Source organism: Rhinatrema bivittatum, chromosome 6 (assembly GCF_901001135.1).
Source record: "Rhinatrema bivittatum chromosome 6, aRhiBiv1.1, whole genome shotgun sequence".
Classification (NCBI taxonomy): Eukaryota; Metazoa; Chordata; class Amphibia; order Gymnophiona; family Rhinatrematidae; genus Rhinatrema; species Rhinatrema bivittatum.
Window position 1 is genome coordinate 294,358,407 of NC_042620.1, and position 19,185 is coordinate 294,377,591.

The 19,185-nt window shown below is 47.2% G+C and overlaps 1 protein-coding gene across 1 annotated transcript in view; it reads left to right on the forward strand.

Moving 5' to 3' along the window:
* Window positions 1–19,185, forward strand: part of GLRA4 (glycine receptor alpha 4) — a 189,598-nt gene that overhangs the window by 69,834 nt on the left and 100,579 nt on the right. The window contains exons 4-5 of the mRNA XM_029607369.1: window positions 849–931; window positions 3,614–3,751. Of these exons, the coding sequence (XP_029463229.1) occupies window positions 849–931; window positions 3,614–3,751 (221 nt within the window). The remainder of the gene's footprint in view (window positions 1–848; window positions 932–3,613; window positions 3,752–19,185) is intronic.

Here is a 19,185-nt window from a genome sequence, read left to right on the forward strand (position 1 = left end):
GGGGGTCCATAAATGATGGTTTCATTCATTGCATTTTACCCATTCATTTCAAACAAATGCTTATATATTTTCACTAAGCATAAATCTTCTTTATAAGACAACATTTTCTACTTCAGTTATCTTACATGTTGTTATGAACGCTGCTGCCCGCGGGTTTTCCCGCAAGCAGACTCACTCACCATGCCGTGCTGTCTTCACCCGACACGGCAGGACGCCGCCGTCAGGCCTCCCACGCAGCTGGAGCCGCGGTCTTGCCCGCCCTTTGTGGCCTGAAGGCTGCCCTGGATCTTCCTCTTCACCGCGGCCGGAGCCGCGGACTTTCCTGCCTTCTTCGTGGCCCGGGACCGCCGCTGATGCTGATTCCATCTTCGCGGCTGGAGGCCGCAAAAGCCTCGGTCTTTCCTGGCGGCTGGAGCACTAAGGTTCTCATTCAATGCTTTAACTTTATCCTGTGTCTTTTCATATTATTATCGACCTTTGTATTTTTCAATGCATAAAGAAATTTATTACATCAGTAATAAACACAATAATCTACCACTCTTCATACATAATTTACATAATGATTTTAAGTCTGAGCAAGAGATTTTAAAGATATGCAGTCAATGTCATGTAAACTGGAAATTTATACTCCACAGAACACACCTTTCCAATCTTGTTGCTTTTATGAATAATGACGGAGTAGTTTGCTCATTGTGATTAATAGGTCACCATGACTAATACTTGATCACTCTCCTGTGTATTAAGAAAAGGCTTCAACAGCATTCTCTCCCCCTCCAGTTCTGTTCCCAGTCATAAAGTATTTTCATTGTTATACCTTAACACGCTTTCTTCTCTTCTGATTGTGGAAGGTTGACCCTGATCCTATCCTGCCCTATGGACCTGAAGAACTTTCCTATGGACATTCAGACTTGTACCATGCAGCTGGAGAGCTGTGAGTACCACAAGTGATGCAAATGTATTGAGATGTGTGAGCATGAATAACTTGGCAGGTAGAAGGGAGCTTAGGTGACCATACATTCAGAGGGACTAAATGACCAGGGGCAAGTTAGTCAATCCTGATTTATTAACTATTATCCTAAAGCAATTTGGACTCAGTAAGGAAAGAAAGATGATAAATCCCCAGAAAGCTTAGGGATTGAAGTTTGAAACATTAAATTAGACTACTGGTATTCAGCCATGGGCAAGCAGCAACTCCACATTCAGTACAAACATGTGGGGTGGTGGCTGTTTTGCTCGGGGTACTTTTTTCACAACTGATAAAATGTAATAATGCAAAATTGCATAAAGAAAAATCCAAAAGTGTATATAGGGAACAATTATTTCCATAAACATTTATATATTGGTCATACATGAAAAGGAAAAAAGAAGAAAGATTACTATGTCATAAAATGTTTACAAATATTAACAGCACTGTAATCGTTAGAGGGATTTATCGATAATGACACTGAAAATATAATAATTACCACCTCTTAATGTATGAAAAACCAGTTTACAAACCCAATTTTCAACTATTATCTCCCCTGCTCAGGGTTCTATATATTTTTGTATGTTGAAAAGTAAAATGTGCATAAAAATGTTTTGTGAAGGGAAGGAAAGTTTCATATCATCGTGTGATAACCCCCATAGGGTAACATTCCAACATTGTAATCCTCAACAATCCTCCTCCGTCCACAAAGTCACCGCTTTGAAGGTTACAAGCGGCATTACAAGCGACATGGAACAGACGATCAAAATCACTGGTTCATATAGATAACTTCTCGTTAACACCGACAACGGACAAAAGAAGGATACATTCCCCTGAAGAAAGATCCTATTTGGATCTGAAAAGTGGCCTCGTCGGGTCATTGTTCACAACCTGATAAGTCGGGACATTATTATTTTTCTTCTTCTACTAACCGGAAATAAGTTTGTTTTTAAAAGTTGATCACTGTATCACGCTACACGAAGAATATATATATATAAAAAAACAAAAAATGTGGACGGAGGAGGATTGTTGAGGATTACAATGTTGGAATGTTACCCTATGGGGGTTATCACACGATGATATGAAACTTTCCTTCCCTTCACAAAATATTTGTATGCACATTTTACTTTTCAACATACAAAAATATATAGAACCCTGTGCAGGGGAGATAATAGTTGAAAATTGGGTTTGTAAACTGGTTTTTCATACATTAAGGGGTGATAATTATTATATTTTCAGTGTCATAAAATATTTACAAACACGTGGCAGGGTAACCATGACCCAGAAAGCCTTACAGATCTCCCCAGGTGTAGGCCAAGTTTCCCCACAAGTGAGATGCTGAAAAAAAATCTTCCTTGGACATAATAGAAATAACGAAATTGATGTGCAATAAAACGTTGCAGGCCCATGCAGTTTGCCTGTGTTCCCTACCTAACGTAGCACCACAGAGTCACCGAGATCCTCTCGATTTTCTCCGGCCTTTCCACCACTGAAGACCCACTGTACAGAAGCAAGCCCAGCATGAGCTCAAAATGGCTTCTGACTGTATTGCCAAAGGGTTTCATTTAAGCATCAGAGATAAATCACACACTTTTTTTTTTTTTTTGCGCAAGTTTATAATTTTTTTTCTTTGACGCTTTTCCCTTCCAGAAGTTACAGAAAATGAATGCCTTGCACAGAAAATACACAATTTCAAAATAGTGGCAAGTAAACTACCCTACAGGCTTCTTTCACTTCCCCCCCTTGCCCCCAAGTCTGGCTCATAATTTCAAGGCGCTGTTTCTGTCTGGCTCTCTGAGCCTCCCCATTCCATTGCCTGTTTTCAGAGTTGAAAAGAAACAGCCATCGTGACGCGCTGAATGAGGCTCCCCTACATCCGACTAACAACTGCTTACTTGTTCTAGTCATAAACCAATGATGGCCAGGTCTCTGATTAATGGAACCAGATCCCGCAGATGCAGGGCAAGGCTTACTTGTATCCCCCAGCGTCTGTCTAACATGACGGGATTACAGTGCAGTTCAGAGCTATAGCTGAGAAAACCATGATTTGCTGTCAGTCAAGGCTGGTTGACTGTGTTAAGAGCTACTGAAGAAATGAATATAAATTGTTGTGTGTAGAAAGAATGCTTTTAGGCAGTTTTCTGTGAGCTGCAGACCCTGGTTAGAAAAAGAGAGAGAGAGAGAGAGAGAGAGGTGGAAAATAATCATCGTGTTGGTATATTGTTCTTTTGGCTTTCCAGATATCAGCCGCAGTGGTCAGTCTTCACCCAGCTTTCATGCTTTTTCTTTTCCTTGTTAATCATTCTTACCTATTTCACCTTGTCTCTCTCATCTTGTTCTTCTTCCCCCCCCCCCCCCCCCCCCCCAATATTTCTTTTCCTATCATCCTACTTTAACTTATGCATCCTATTTTATAACATGCCCTTCTGCGCTTGCGTTTGTATATTTTTTTTACCTTCCTTCTCCCATTGTTCTAATTTTTCTTATGGCATCTCCTTTCTCTTTGTATTGTCTCTTGCTCCTTGTTACTGTCACCTTTACTTTGTCTCTTTGGTTCTCAGTTTTCATTTTTGATGTTTTTTTTCCCCTGTTTCACTTTCTTTTCTATTTTCTCTGTCTCTGTCTGTTGCTTTCTCTCTTTTTGCTTAGTTGGATACACCATGAATGATCTAATATTTGAATGGCTGGACAAAGAACCTGTACAGGTGGCTGAGGGTTTGACACTTCCTCAGTTTATTCTGAAGACTGAAATGGATCTTGGATATTGCACAAAGCATTACAACACAGGTAAAAGTCAGAGACATTGCAAAAAAAATGTTACTACATAGATTTTAGAAAATCAGATATAGGTAAACATTAAAGACATTGATCATGCATTTTAGTTCAAGTAGGTATTCAAATGCTAGCCTGCTAAAGAACAGTTGATAAACTTATCCAGCTAACTGAGCCAAGATATTCAGCAGTGCAGCCACTAAATATACCAAAATAACTTTTTAGTTAGCTGGATAATTTTATTTATCTAACTTGTAGGGTCATTCATCAAAATGCGTTAGGACTCTAATGCGTGTTAAATGGGCTCTAGCACATGTTGCGCACAAAATAAATAGCGCAACACAAGCTAGCATGCAAATGTTAATGTTAGTATGCAAATGGGAGGAGTTAATGCAAATTAAGGTGTCATACCGCATTCCGCGATAGATTAACGCGGTACAAAGGAAAAAAGGTTTTTATTGTGCACCTGTGGATGTTATCGCGGATCACAGCTATCATTGCAGCAATTATCATGCGCGATAAAATGAGGCCTTCTATCAGACACATCTCCTATGCCCTCCTGGGCCAATAAAAACACCTTTTCTTACCTGGCCTGTCCTCCTAAACCTATTATGTTTGTGGTAAGTTTACATGTTGGGGGATTCTGGATGCTTCAGGATGCTCTCCGCAGACAACACCAAGGACAACAACCACAAGAACAGTCAAAGGAAGTCCCAAGCCTTCCTAGAGAAGTCCCTGCACTGGAGCCCGAGCCACTGGACCCGCAGGGAGAGCGTCGGGGCCCAAGCCAGTGCTTGGCACGCAGGTGGGCATGGTGGAGTAGACACAGGGAGCGCATCTTTCCTTCACGAGCCTTATCGCTGAACTTGCCAGAGGATTGTGTGGTTTGCAGGTATCGCCTCAGCTCTTGGGCTATCCTGGAATTATATGAAATCCAAGGGTTATGGATCCGGTCACAGAAATGTCCCATGCTATACTAGGGCTCACCAAACTGTTGGCCACCCTGCATTTCCTGGCATCCGGCTCCTTCCAGATGACAGTAGGGGTCAATGGGGGAATGTCCCAAACCACTTTTTCTCGCTGTCATTTCTAGGTAATAACAACTGTCTTTGACCGCATTAATCACTACACAGCATTTCCTCGGGACAGGCAGGACTTGATGGACTTGAAGAGAGACTTTTATGCCATTGCTAACTTTCCCAATGCTCTGGAAGCTATCGACTGCGTTCACATAGCCATCATCCCACCCCATGACAGGGAGGAGATCTTCCCCAACAGAAAGCTCTTCCACTCCCTCAACGTGCAAGTGGTCTGTGACGCTCGACTGCACATCCTTGACATGGTGACCAGGTACCCGGGAGCCGCACATGATTCCTTTATACATAGGAAATCAGGGCTTTTTGAAAATTTTGAGGACGGCCTCTACAGTGACAGTTGGCTCATTGGTAAGATACATGCTTCTTTCTCTGTTCCCTCTCTGGCTATGTGTTTGCAGCAAATGGCACAGACATGGGGGGGGGGGGGGTGTTTGACTGTGGGGGATGCAACAGCATCGCTGACATGACAGGTGAATTGTACAGTTAGGTCTGCACATCATTGTGCCAGGGCCTGGCCTTCTCTCCCCATGCTTGAGAGGCCTGCTAATCTTGTGAGGCCAAACAATGCACTTGCGTGTAAGCAGCCACTACACACTTTCTATGGCTTCACTTTAAACGTTGGCCTTTTCCAATCCTCCCATTTGGAGCAGTTGAAATCTCACTTGTTAATCACCACCTTTAAGAGTCCACACAGGTAAACCAGAAGCATCAATTTGTGCATTTTTGAGCCTTGCATATTCCCTGTGTCAGGGCAGACAAATTGGTATCTCTGGAGGACATACTGCAGAGCAGCTAGGGACTTGCACATTCAGAGCACGAGGTTGAGATTTTTGTGCTAGGACAGGTGTGGCAGCTTTGATGTACTGCTTCAGGATTTGATGACTGCTATAAATGAGTAGCCTTAACTTGGTTCTGAGGGGCTGCCACACATTTTGTAGAATGCCCAGATGCAGTTTCCTAATCTGGAAGATCTGAATCAGAATCAGCTAGTGCTATAGTGTTCCTATATATCATCACAGAAAAAAGTGGCATGGGCTTAGGGTAGGGAAATCAGCTTTTAAGGCTCATGTTAAGCTAGAGCTTAGTTTCTACTGTGTTATAGCATGGATTGGCATTCATATCTCAAAGTGACGGTGATGCCCTCATTCTGTCTTTGCTGCAGGAGATTTGGAATATGGTTGCCGGACCTGGCTTCTTCCCCCCCATTACTATTCCCAACATGCTGGCAGAGGCTAGGTACAACAAGGCCTTGTGCTCTACCCACTGTCACATACAATGCACCTTCAGAGTTCTCAAAAGTAGATTTTGCTGTTTGGACAAAATGAGTAGAGCTGTAATATATGCCCCACCCAGAGTAGCAGATATAGTGCTGCTCTGCTGTGTACTCTATAATCTCACTCTACGCCATGGGATACCAGTGGAGATACATCTGGATCTAGCCCCAGTGTTCACCCGCAGAAGCCGAGGACACCATGCTGAGTGGCAGCCAGCTTTGGCAAAGTCTCATAGAATGCTACTTTGCCTGTTAGGCCTCAACTACCCCTTCCTCTTCCATGGAAGGGAGGCCAGTAGAGTGTTTGCAGCTGCTCTCCTCTCTATCATCTTTGTTTGAGTCACTGTTCCTCTGTCTGTGTCAGTCTGTAATAGAAACTCCATATGCCTAGTTAAACTTCATTTTGACATTTTGTGGTTGAAAAATTGTAGTCAAAGTAAAGATAACACCAAATACATGTGGTTGGCCTAATGTTTTCTGACTAATATTGAGTCTAAAAAGGGCATGTGTCACAATAGTGTTTGTGTAGGACTGCCAAAACAGTGCACATAGCTTGGCCTAGCTTGCGGTGTTTTGCTGGGCAGGCTTAACCCTAGCCATCACATGTGATGGAACTCCAGCTGGGCCTTGAACATAGAAACATAACATAGAAACATAGAAGTGACGGCAGAAGAAGACCAACGGCCCATCCAGTCTGCCCAGCAAGCTACGCAGTTTATCCATTTTTTTTCCCCCTTTTTTCTCCCTCCCACCCGTCTCTATTGGCTTCCAGCAACAGCTCTAGAAATCCTATAAATCACAAGTAACTCTGAAGCTTAAAGTCACAGCTTAAAGCTACAGGTAGATAGTTTAAAGTATCAATCACAGAGTTGCCATTTACAGCCTCATCCCATAGCTGACAACCATGTGCATATGAAGTAATGCACCTGTACCTGGGATGCTTTGTGGCACATGGACCTGCAAAGACACTGCTGACAGCACTGACTTAGCTGTTTCAGGGTCAGTGCTGACTTCAGAGTGCTCACCTAGCAGGCCTTCAGTTACAGGTTTTAGTAAAGTGCTTGTCAAAGACCGTGGCATTCCAACAATTCTCACAGATTATTGCAAGATAGCATACCCCATACACATGCACCCTGCTACATCTACCTAGGCAAAATGTCAACTATCATGTACAGATGGTGAGGGCCTTTGCTGTTGGGCGGTCATGTTGGTTTTGTTAGCTTCTCGATGAGGGTACAAAGAATGCTGGTCAGACAGTGTGAAGGCAGGGTTGAGCATCAGATGGTGTCATGCCTTCACTTGTATTTGAAAGTCAGCTCTGAAATGTCAAGGGCACAGTCATAAGAACATAAGAACATAAGAAATTGCCATGCTGGGTCAGACCAAGGGTCCATCAAGCCCAGCATTCTGTTTCCAACAGAAGCCAAAACCAGGCCACAAGAACCTGGCAATTACCCAAACACTAAGAAGATCCCATGCTACTGATGCAATTAATAGCAGTGGCTATTCCCTAAGTATTCCCTAAGTAAAGTCTACTTTGTAATAACTCGAATAGCACCCAGATGTCTCCTAAGAAAAGGTTCACGTTATTTAACCCAATGCAAAGGTGTGTTAGGAGCTATTTGCCTTGCCTGACACATCACAGGTAGCCTGGAGATAATCACGGTGCTGCAAGGCCCTTGGCTGGAGCAGCTCAGGGCTAGTCACTTGTTGTTGCTGCTGTATGTATGTACCTAGAAAATATGCAGAGTAGTTTATTTATGTGATAGCTACTATCTATTGCACTCCTTATGCTATCTGTGGCCTTAAAGCGCATAGGCTGAGCACTCCTGGAGTGAACAGCTTGCAGAATGGACAGTTTCCCAGATGAGTCACTACCTTTCCGGTGTTTTATGGTTGGAGGCCCTTGCTGGTCCACATGGTCCACATGGCTGCCGTGACTTGTGGCCAAATTGGAAGAGTTGCTGTCCTATATGCTGTGTCTCATGTGCTGTTTGTCAGTTTTACAGTTTGTGGTCAGCAAGGCAACTCTGTGTATAGCGTAAAGGGTACAGAAAGTGTTGTCAACTGATGATCTGAGGAGCCTACATCCTGCCTCATTCTGAAACCTGCCACTGTGCTGATTGTATAGACCAACTGCTCCCATAGGTCTTGTGTGTTTGGCATGATGGCTTAGGCACTTTCTGTGTTGCTCTTTTACAAGACAAGCATTTTGTAACACCTGAGGGCTTGAGGGTCCCTGTCAGTATCTCTGACAGCTTATCATATATACTTCTCACAGATGTGTGTCATGCTGGCAGGTGTAGATAATCTTCTGTGCGTAGTTAAGACTCTGACTCCCTCATTAGCAGTTAAGAACCAGGCTGCCACAGACATCAATGATGGTTGATTAGGAACAGAGCAGGAACCTACATATTGGCCTTGTATAGGTGGACAAAGTGCAGGAGGTAGTCTGTACCAACTATGGGCCAGCAGATATGTGTGAGCGTCTGGGTGAGTGACATGTTGTGTTTGTCTAGATCTGCGTCTGGGGGTGATGGCCTCATTGTTGCCTCCATTATTACACCTATTCATACCCCAGAGCACGCAGTGTGTGTGCATCCATATTGCACACACTGCCTTTGGACACCAGCAATCCTGTGCTTCCACTCTTTACAAGGGGTGCCGCAGAGATATTGTATCAAATGAGGAGAAAATGGTCTGACGCATAGTCAAATAACCTTCCACCTAGGGCTCACACAGTTTATTCCTTGCATCGAGGGGAAGAGGTTGTGAAAATTGCCAGTGTCAGACTGCAGATATGGTGTGTTACATTTCTGGATGAGTAGATATCTGCTTGTAGTGTACACCTTCCACCACCCCCTGGACCCTGAGGCTCTTTCAACTACTACCTGGAGTGGACCTAATTGTCCTGTTACTTGGAGATGTGCATAATTCCAAGAGCTACATCTGCCAGGGAGGGTAAGATGTTCTGGGTATGTGGGGCCTGAGGCCTGCCAGCACTCCTATTAGAGGTTCCCTTTTTTGAGACAGTGGCATACTTATCTTCCTCTCTGTAGAACATCCTGCACATTCGACATAGAGGCTGCCACACCAAACCCCATGATTTGGGACTTATTCTGACATATGTCTAAGGTGGCAGGTTAGGCCTCCAAAGATGCTGCCATATGTAGCTCATTATGTTGTGTGTGCATACATAGAAGTGGCACATTTCTGCTGTTGCTTTTAGGAGACAGGTTTAACAGCAAACTTTTGCTGTTAAACCTGTCCCCTATACAACCTTTGCATTAGGCGCCTCTGTCTACTTGCAGGCTGCTCTAACACCTTGTCAGCAATTATGTGACAACTGAGGAGGAGTGAGGGAGTTATGTAGATTAAAGAATCCCCACAGCCCAAGAGCAGACAGCTAGGAGGCCTGTTGTTGCTTGGGACCAGACAGACACACTGGCTGCCCCCCTGTACTGGTCTAGCATGTGGGGATTAGAGATGTGATTCGGCCAAAATTTTGTTTTCCCGCGGTTCGAGCCTTTTATTTCCGGCCGCCCCAAATTTCGGGGTTAGCGTGCACTAACCCCAAAAAATAAATGTTCCCAAAATTTCGGGAAAATTTGTTTTGTTTTACGGGGTTGCTGAAATGGGACGAATTAGACAATTTTGTTGAGATTGTCTAATTTGTCCCAGACAAATGCACATCTCTAGTGGGGATGCTCTCTGGAGAAGGCAACTGGAGGCAATAGTGAAGCTGCACAGTAAGGAGCTTCATATTTAACTCTTGCTGACTTCCTTAGGAGCATACAGTGAGCTTTTAGTTGTTTGCTGTAGGCCATATGATCTCGCCTGCCAGAAAAGTGCCTACTTGGAATGGCCAATGATACTCTACCATTCAAGGTCATGTGGAACCCAAACCTTCTGCCTAGTGAACCCTTAAGAGAAAAAGCACACAATGAAAACAGACAAGCAGAAAGTGTTCTTTCAAACCTGTGATCATTTTATTACACAACAAATGTCATTAACTGATTGAAAGCAAGTCAACATCTTTGGTAATCACATTCTTCAAGGACAAGATATTTAATTGCACATGACATTGTAACTCAAATGGACAGCACATTGAGTGTAGACCTCTACATACATTGTTACAAATGGCAACATTACATATACAGTATTAGCATCTTATCCTTTTGCACAATCATTATTACAGCAAAGAACATAGAAAGCTGAAGTGGCACCCCAATAGTTACAGTACAGATCTAATGTTAGAGCTGATAGCAGCACAACTATGTGATTTTAACCAAAAGGCCCCAGACAGTCCAAGTTGAAAGACTGCTCTTAAGGGGACAGTCTAAGGCCAAGGCTGCAGATTTCAAGAAGAAGGCCCCAACAGTCAATGTTGAAAGAATGCATTCAAGGGGACAGCCTAAGGGCCAAGGCAGCAGAGTTCAAGAAGAAAGCCCCAGACAGTCCATGTTGAAAGAGTGCACTCAAGGACACAGCCTAAGAGCCAAGGCAGCAGAGTTCAACAAGAAGGGAGCAGGATCAGGACCAAAGATTGCAACATGGAGGATGAGGACTAGGAGAAGACACAGCAGCATGGAGGCAGCAGCAGGATGAGCTGAGATGAGATGAGACACCAGCATGGAGGTAGCAGCAGGAATAAATGAGATGAGATAAAACAATATCATGGAGGCAGCAGCAGGATGAGATGAGATAAGATGAGACACCACCATGGAGGCAGCAGTAGGATGAGATGAAACACCAGCATGGAGGCAGCAGCAGGAGGAGATGAAATGAGACACCAGCATGGAGACAGTACTAGGATGAGATGAGACACCAGCATGGAGGCAGAAGCATAAGAACATAAGAAAATGCCATACTGGGTCAGACCAAGGGTCCATCAAGCCCAGCATCCTGTTTCCAACAGTGGCCAATCCAGGCCATAAGAACCTGGCAAGTACCCAAAAACTAAGTCTATTCCATGTAACTATTGCTAATGGCAGTGGCTATTCTCTAAGGGGCGGATTTTAAGAGCCCTGCTCGCCTAAATCCGCCCAAAACCGGGCGGATTTAGGCGAGCAGGGCCCTGCGCGCCGGGAAGCCTATTTTACATAGGCCTACCGGCACGCGCAGAGCCCCGGGACTCGCGTAAGTCCCGGGGTTCTCCGAGGGGGGCGTGTCGGGGGCGTGTCGGGGGCGGGCCCGGTCGTCGCGGCGTTTCGGGGGCGTGTCGGCAGCGTTTTGGGGGCGGGTACGGGGCGTGGCTACGGCCCGGGGCGGTCCGGGGGCGTGGCCGCGCCCTCCGTACCCGCCCCCAGGTCGCTGCCCGGTGCGCAGGAGGCCCGCTCGCGCGCGGGGATTTACGCCTCCCTCCGGGAGGCGTAAATCCCCGGAGAAAGGTAAGGGGGAGGTGTAGACAGGGCCGAGCGGGTGGGTTAGGTAGAGGAAGGGAGGGGAAGGTGAGGGGAGGGCGTTAGAGGATTCCCTCCAAGGCCGCTCCGATTTTGGAGCGGCCTTGGAGGGAATGGGGGTAGGCTGCGCGGCTCGGCGCGCGCTGGCTATACAAAATCCATAGCCTTGCGCGCGCCGATCCAGGTTTTTAGCAGATACGCGCGGCTCCGCGCGTATCTACTAAAATCCAGCGTACTTTTGTTTGCGCCTGGAGCGCAAACAAAAGTAGGCTATTCGCGCTCCTTTTAAAATCCGCCCCTAAGTGAACTTAATAGCAGGTAATAAGAACAGGATGTGATGACAAGAGATGAGACACCCCAGCATCCAGAGCAGGAGATGAGACATGTAAGAGACAGCAGCTGGACCATGACTAGAGGCCGCATCAAGGAGGCTGGAGTACAGACCAAGCATCAAGGAGGGCATTAGAAGTAAGCAGTAGGACAACACTGGCAGACAGTAGACCATCCCCATCAGCAAGATAGCACAGGAATTCTGTAGTCAGGACAAGCCCAGCAGGCTTCTTCCATCTAGCCGGCACATGAACTCTGTAGGCAGTGTTGCGATCCCCCCTGCTGCTGCGCTGCAGGAGGTCTCTTACCTTCCTCCAGAGGCCGCTCTGAAGCCAGGGCCTCGCCTGCGCATCATCCAGGACTTGCTCCAGGGCCTGAGAGGCCTAGCTGCTCCTGAGGCATGCCGGTGGCTTGCAGCCTCAGTGTTTGGACTTCCTGTTGGGCGACGCCCTTCCCTAGGGGCTGGCCCGCAGCTCTCTACCCTAGTTATAGGACCAGCGGTGGGCGGTCCTGGCAAGCTCCTCCCAGGGAGTTGCCTTCTACCTCCAGTATTTAAGGACTTTCTGTTCACTGTGTCTTTGCCTTCGGATCGGGCTCTACAGTAGTCTGTAACCCTGCTGATCCAGGTCCTCCGTGGCTCCGACTCCTGCTTGTTGTCAGCCTGCCTTGACTCCGGTCCGTGACTCCGACTCCTGCTTGTCTTCAGCCTGCCTTGACTCCGGTCCGTGACTCCGACTCCTGCTTGTCTTCAGCCTGCCTTGACTCCGGTCCGTGACTCCGACTCCTGCTTGTCTTCAGCCTGCCTTGACTCCGGTCTGTGACTCCGACTCCTGCTTGTCTTCAGCCTGCCTTGACTCCGGTCCGTGACTCCGACTCCTGCTTGTCTTCGGCCTGCGGATCAGGTCCTACAGTCGTCTGTACCTTGCTGATCCAGGTCTTCCGTGATCATATGCTTTGATGGATCCCTGCCCAGTGTCTCTGCCTGATGTTTGTTCCTGTGCCTGCCAGCCGTAAGGACTTCGGATGTGAGTATCCCAGCATCGGAGTTCCTGTTCGCCTGGGTCTTCCCCGCGCCCTCCTTCTCAGCGTGGTCCGCGACCAGCCTCCCAGGGCTGTGTAGGGCGCGTCTGGGACAGGGTGGTCCGTGACTCAGTCCCACGGGTGGGCTGAGTAGGGCGCCCTGATGGACAGTGCAATGTTCCCGTCCAGCCTTGTCTCCAGTGTCTGCTTCAGCCCTTGCCCGGATGTCTTCCTGTCTCTACCTTGACCTGGTTCCTGAGCCTTCTGTCCTGTTGGGCCCTGGAGTGGCCAACAGGAGGGATTCGTCCCACGGGCTCTTGAGCTTCTGCCAGCCGAGGGGGCTTCGGATGTGAGTATCCCAGCATCGGAGTTCCTGCTCGCCTGGGCCTTTCCTGTGTCTCGCTTCAGCCCTTGTCCTGATGTCTCTGTCTTGCTTCAGCCTGCTTCTGCCCCGTCTGATGTCTTCAGTTTAAGGACTCTGTCTGCCCTCGCCTCTGTCCGGCCTGCTGCCCATTGCCGTTCCCTGCGGCAGGTCCGAAAGGGCCGGGAACAGTCGGAGGACCGTTCACTAGTCAACTTCCCCGTGTTGGCTACCATGGGCATGCAGGTCCGGCTGAGGGCCGGACTTCCTGTTTCTGTTCCTGCCTGCCTGGCTCACCATGCCTGCTCAGCTCACCTCCCACGGTGTGGCCTTGGGCTCCTCCTGGGGTCCTGCCGTGGCCCAAGGGCTCACCACCCGCCCGAGACGACCGCGCCCGCACGCGCTCGTAACAGGCAGGGCTGGCCCAGCAGGTTTCTTCTATCTAGCCAGCACAGAATCTCTGTAGAGAGGCCCGGCCAAGCTTGTTTGGGCAAGTCTTCTTAGTTGGCATTCTATGCCCCATCTCTGCTGGATCATTGCCCTTTGCCATGGCATGGTCTGCCACTTGGAGGGGGGAATGTCTTGGGGGGGGCTTACCCCTGGGGCATCTCTTGGGCAGGGGACTGCTGCAGGGTGTGGAGACCTGGGATGCAGGGGAAGACACAGGTGGAGGTTCGGGCATCCTTTGCAGAATTTGAGTGAGGACACTGGTCATATTATTAAATGTTGTTGCCACCATAGTTAGAGCCTGCGTGTGTGCTGCAGTCTGATCTTGCAGGACCTGGGTGTGACTATTCACAGCCCTCCTGAGTTGACCTGTATCTAGTGGAGGTGTACCCCATGCCTCCTTTCAAGCTGGTGCAGCTGCTCATGCATCGTCACCTGTGTTGGTGCCAGGGCTGGTGCTGGTGCTGGTGCCAGTGCTAGTACTGGGGCTGTGCTGGTTGTGGCACACACAGAAATTTGGACCTCCAAAGTAGCATGAGGAAGATGATTGCCTTCTCCTGCTGAGTGCCTGCTGTCTCATGCTGGCACCGTGGTGTGCTCGCTTGATGTTGCATTGCCTCAATTGGCTCTCACTGCAGGCTTGTTTTCTCCATCAAGCCAGAAATATTTAGGGTAACAATGAGGACTGGCTGAGCGGAGGGCTTCCAGCATTGGCATGGGCTGCTGAGTTTGTTGCTGCTGCTCCTCTGCCTCGTTGAATTGTGTCTGGGCATCCATCAGCAAGGGGCCCCAGAAAAGTGCTGCTGCACTGCTGGTCCCTGGGGCTTGATGGCTGGGACCGGCAGCTTTGTGGGTGAGAGCTGTGGAAACAAAGAAGAAGACATAAGTACCAATGGCAAGAAGTAGCCATTTACCATTTGGCATCAGAGGCACCCTTTGCATCTCAATGTATGTGAGCATCTTATGCCAAATGATGTGAACAATTGTAGCAGACTTACTATTTACAGCTGAGGCGAACTTACTGGCTGTGGCTCACGTGGTCTCCAGCCGCTCAGCCATGCCCTCAAACACATCCTGACCCAGCCGTTGCATGAGGTGATCCTCCATGGGGGTGAGTACTATTGAACAAGAGCCTCCTTCTCTGGTCTGGCACATTCCCAAACTTCCACATTCCACATTCCCAAACTTCCCCACCACTACAACAAGCACCACACTCCGAAATACACTCCCGCCACCAGACGTCTCACCAAAGTCCACACTAACCCTAAAATATCCTTTAATACTCTCACACTCATCACTCTACTCCTCATCAATGCTCAGTCTATCACCAAAAAAATCCCAGTCATTCATGACCTGCTCTCAGACCACCAACCAGACATTCTCTGTATAACTGAATCATGGCTCAAACACACTGACACAGTCCTACTCAATCAACTGCCCAGAAACACATACAACATATTCTCCATACCTAGAAGCAAAAGAAAGGGAGGTGGACTACTATTCCTAGCCCATAAAAAACTTAAATTCTCCTCCTTCCCCCTAAATTTACCTCCTCCATTCGAGACCAACCTATTTAAAACGAAACATCTTCAAATACTTCTCCTCTACGCTCCACCTGGCTGCCTACAGCACAACCTATCCCCCCTGGTCGAAGCCATCACAACACACATCAACCTACAAGAACCAGCCATCATACTAGGAGACTTTAATCTCCACATTGACACCCACCCACCATCTCCCACCTGCGAACTGCTCCTATCCACCATGACTGCCCTCAGATTCTCCCAAATCATTAACACCCCCACTCAGAAATCTGGGCACACCCTTGATTTAATCTTCATTAACAATAAAATATCTACAACTGAACCACCCACTACAACCCCAACTCCATGGTCCGACCATTACCTCATTCAAGCCAAGCTTCAACATCAATCGACCACAGCGAAAGCAGACTCTTGCTTCATTGAATACACCAAACCTTGCTCCAGTGAAGACCTAGCAGAGATGCTCCCGGAAGCACTAAAAGCAATTAACCTACATGATGCCATCTCAGCTACAAACTCATGGATCTCCATCAACGCTGACATAGCCAACACATTATGCCCCACAATAAAAAAGGAAATCAGACCATCTACCAAACAAAATGCTCCTTGGTACACCCCTGAACTGAAAACATCCAAACGAACATTGAGACAAACCGAAAAACAATGGAGACGAACACCTACACCAAACCTGAAAGACAAATACAGAACACTACTTCACAAATATACAGCTGACCTCAACACAGCAAAACGCAATTTCTACACATCTAGAATTCACAAATACCAATTCAACCCGAGGACCCTCTTCTCATACGTCAAAGAACTCACCAACCCTATCCAGAATGACACAACGCCAAACTCCAACAACATCTCCAGTGACAAACTAGCTCAATTTTTCAAGGACAAAGTCGACAACATCATTGCCAAGATTCCCCAATCCCACAACGACTCAACAAACATCCCTCCTTCCACCCACACATGGACCCAATTCACACCCGTTGCATCTACAGAAATTGAACCCATCATCAAAAAAAACCAAACCAGCTTCCCACCCCGTAGACTCCATCCCCATCAAAACCCTAAAACTCATCAAAGAGATTATTGCCAAACCTATAACTCAAATCATCAACCTATCTCTCGAGCAAGGAATCTTCCCAGACAAACTCAAAAATGCCATCATCAAACCAATCATCAAAAAACTGCAACTCGACAAATCAGATCCTGCAAACTACAGACCAGTCTCCAACCTCCCATTCCTAGCAAAAATCATCGAGAAAACTGTCAACAATCAACTCACAGACCACCTTGACGCCCACAATTTTCTTCACCCAACACAGCACGGCTTCAGAAAATTCTACAGCACAGAAACTCTCCTCCTCACCCTCACTGACACCATCCTCAGAGGTCGTGACAGTGGCAAAACATTCCTCCTGATCCTCCTCGATATTTCAGCCGCCTTTGACACCATCAACCACAGAACTCTCCTCACCAGGCTTAAAGAAATCGGTCTGCAAGACACTACACTCAATTGGTTCAAATCTTACCTCACTAACAGATCCTTCATTGTCAAGACAAACTCATCTGAATCCTCCCAAGTGCCCCTCACCCATGGCGTCCCTCAAGGTTCTTCACTATCCTCGACCCTCTTCAATATCTACCTCCTCCCACTATGCAAATACCTCTCAGATGCCAACCTCACCTTCTTCGTTTATGCAGACGACATTCAAATTCTACTCCCCATAACCAAATCCATTGAACTCACCAAGGAAAGATGGAACAAACTCAGTTCAAAACTATCACAACTGCTATCCCAACTATCACTCTGCCTCAACCAAGCTAAAACAGAAATCATTCACATCCAGGACGACCGTCCCTCTTCCCCCCTCGAGAGCACCCCCTCAAACGATCCAGGAAGCTCAAACAACACGGGGATGCCAAACTCATCAAGAACCTCTCTCACACCATCCACAAAAAACCTAGGAGTTACCATCGACAGCCAACTCAACTTTAAACGACACATCTCCAATACAATCAAAGATGGATTCTTCAAACTTCAAACACTTAAAAAACTCAAACCTCTCCTCCAACCGCATGATTTCCGCACAGTACTGCAATCAATTATTTTCTCAAAACTCGACTACTGCAACTCCCTCCTCCTTGGACTTCCAGAAATCCACATCAAGCCTCTCCAAGTCTTACAAAACGCCGCCGCCAGAATCATCACCAACCACAGAAAATCCTCACACATCACTCCCACTCTCAAAGACCTCCACTGGCTGCCCATCGCACAAAGAATCCAGTATAAAACACTCACCCTTATACACAAAAAAATAAACAACAACAAAATGGTCTGGCTAAACAACACCATCCAACCATATATCACACAAAGAACTCTCAGATCCTCCAACTCAGGTCTCCTCTCCATCCCAAATCTCAAAAATGCTCACCTCAATGCAACACGCAAACGAGCCATTTCAATTGCTGGCCCTATCCTGTGGAACTCCCTCCCCACACTTCTCAGAAACGAACCCTCACCCCAAGTCTTTAAAAAACAGCTCAAAACATGGCTGTTCTTAAAAGCCTTCCCTCCTGAACCCCAACATCCTAAAATACATGTTCTTGAAAGCCTCTCCGCTTGACTACTACCCTGCACTAACGCATAACCCCCCCTCCCCCCCTTCACCTCCCCCTCCCCCTCCCTGCACTCCCTCATCCCTGTCCCCTCTCTACTCGTAACCAAATCATATTGTACATTTTGTATATAGGCTATAGGCCATTTCTCTATACCCACATTTAAGTATATTCAGCTGTTATAATGTTTCTTGTATTAATTGTTTAATTAATTGTTATCTTGTTACAATGTAAAATAGGGCAGTTCTCGCCCTATTCAACCTGTTATCTGGAAACCGATGTGATATTTCGATCGAATGTCGGTATACAAAATAAATAAATAAATAAAATATGTATTTGTTGCAGTTAGCGACCTTTGTCTTCAATTGGGCCTTTATGTTCCGGTACCTGTTGGCCACCTGCTCCCCAATGCATTTCACATCGCTGCGCCGGGAGATAGTCTAGGCGATAGTGCACCAGATATGGCCCCTGGATGCCTTCAAGGTCTTGGCCATATGGTTGCTGAAGAGCATTGCATAATGTTCCAGGACCCCAGCAATGATCATTTCATTGTCCTCCAGGCTGAACTTCAGCGCCCTCAGATGAACACGCCCTGCTGCCTGGCTACCAGAGTAGGGTGCCACTTCCACTTCTGGAGAGGTGTCCTCCCTTTCCTCATGCTCACTCCCACTCCCCCTCCCCTCCCTTCCTCTATGCACCTGCCCTACCAACTCCCCTCCCCTCTGCCCTCTCTGTCTATCCATAGCCTGTCGTCTTCTTCGCACCAGACTTGCCTGCCTATCCCCTTCCCCCCCACCTCCTCCTTTTCCATCCCCCTCCCTATCTCAGCTCCTGCCCTATTCTTACTCCTACTCCTTCTCCTTCCCCTAGCACTCCTGCCCTTATCCTCCATCCTCCTCTAATTCCCCCTCCTCTCCTCGCGCCTCTCTTCTCTTCTCTCCCCCTGCCTCTCATGCTCCATCCTCCATTCTTCCACACCTGCACCACCACCACCACCCCTACTCCTCCTGTCCTCTTCACTCCTCCCACCACCACACCACCACTCCTCCTAAATCCTCCATAATAAAAGAAGGACAAATGTGACAAACTGACAAAATCTTTCACACACAGATAAACACAAGAGTCAAAGGAAAAGGAAAACAGATGAGGACAGAAAAGGACAGGACAACGCACTCAGATATCACTAATCTCCCATAACTAAACCACCAACTCACCTCCTCTCCTCTAACTCTCAAAGAGGCAGCTGCAGGAAGCTGGGATATATAAACAAAAAAAAATCCCGGTTTCCTTTACCTTTAAACTTGTTTCTTTCGCAGTTAACAAGTTTAGTTGACTTTGAATTCCAGT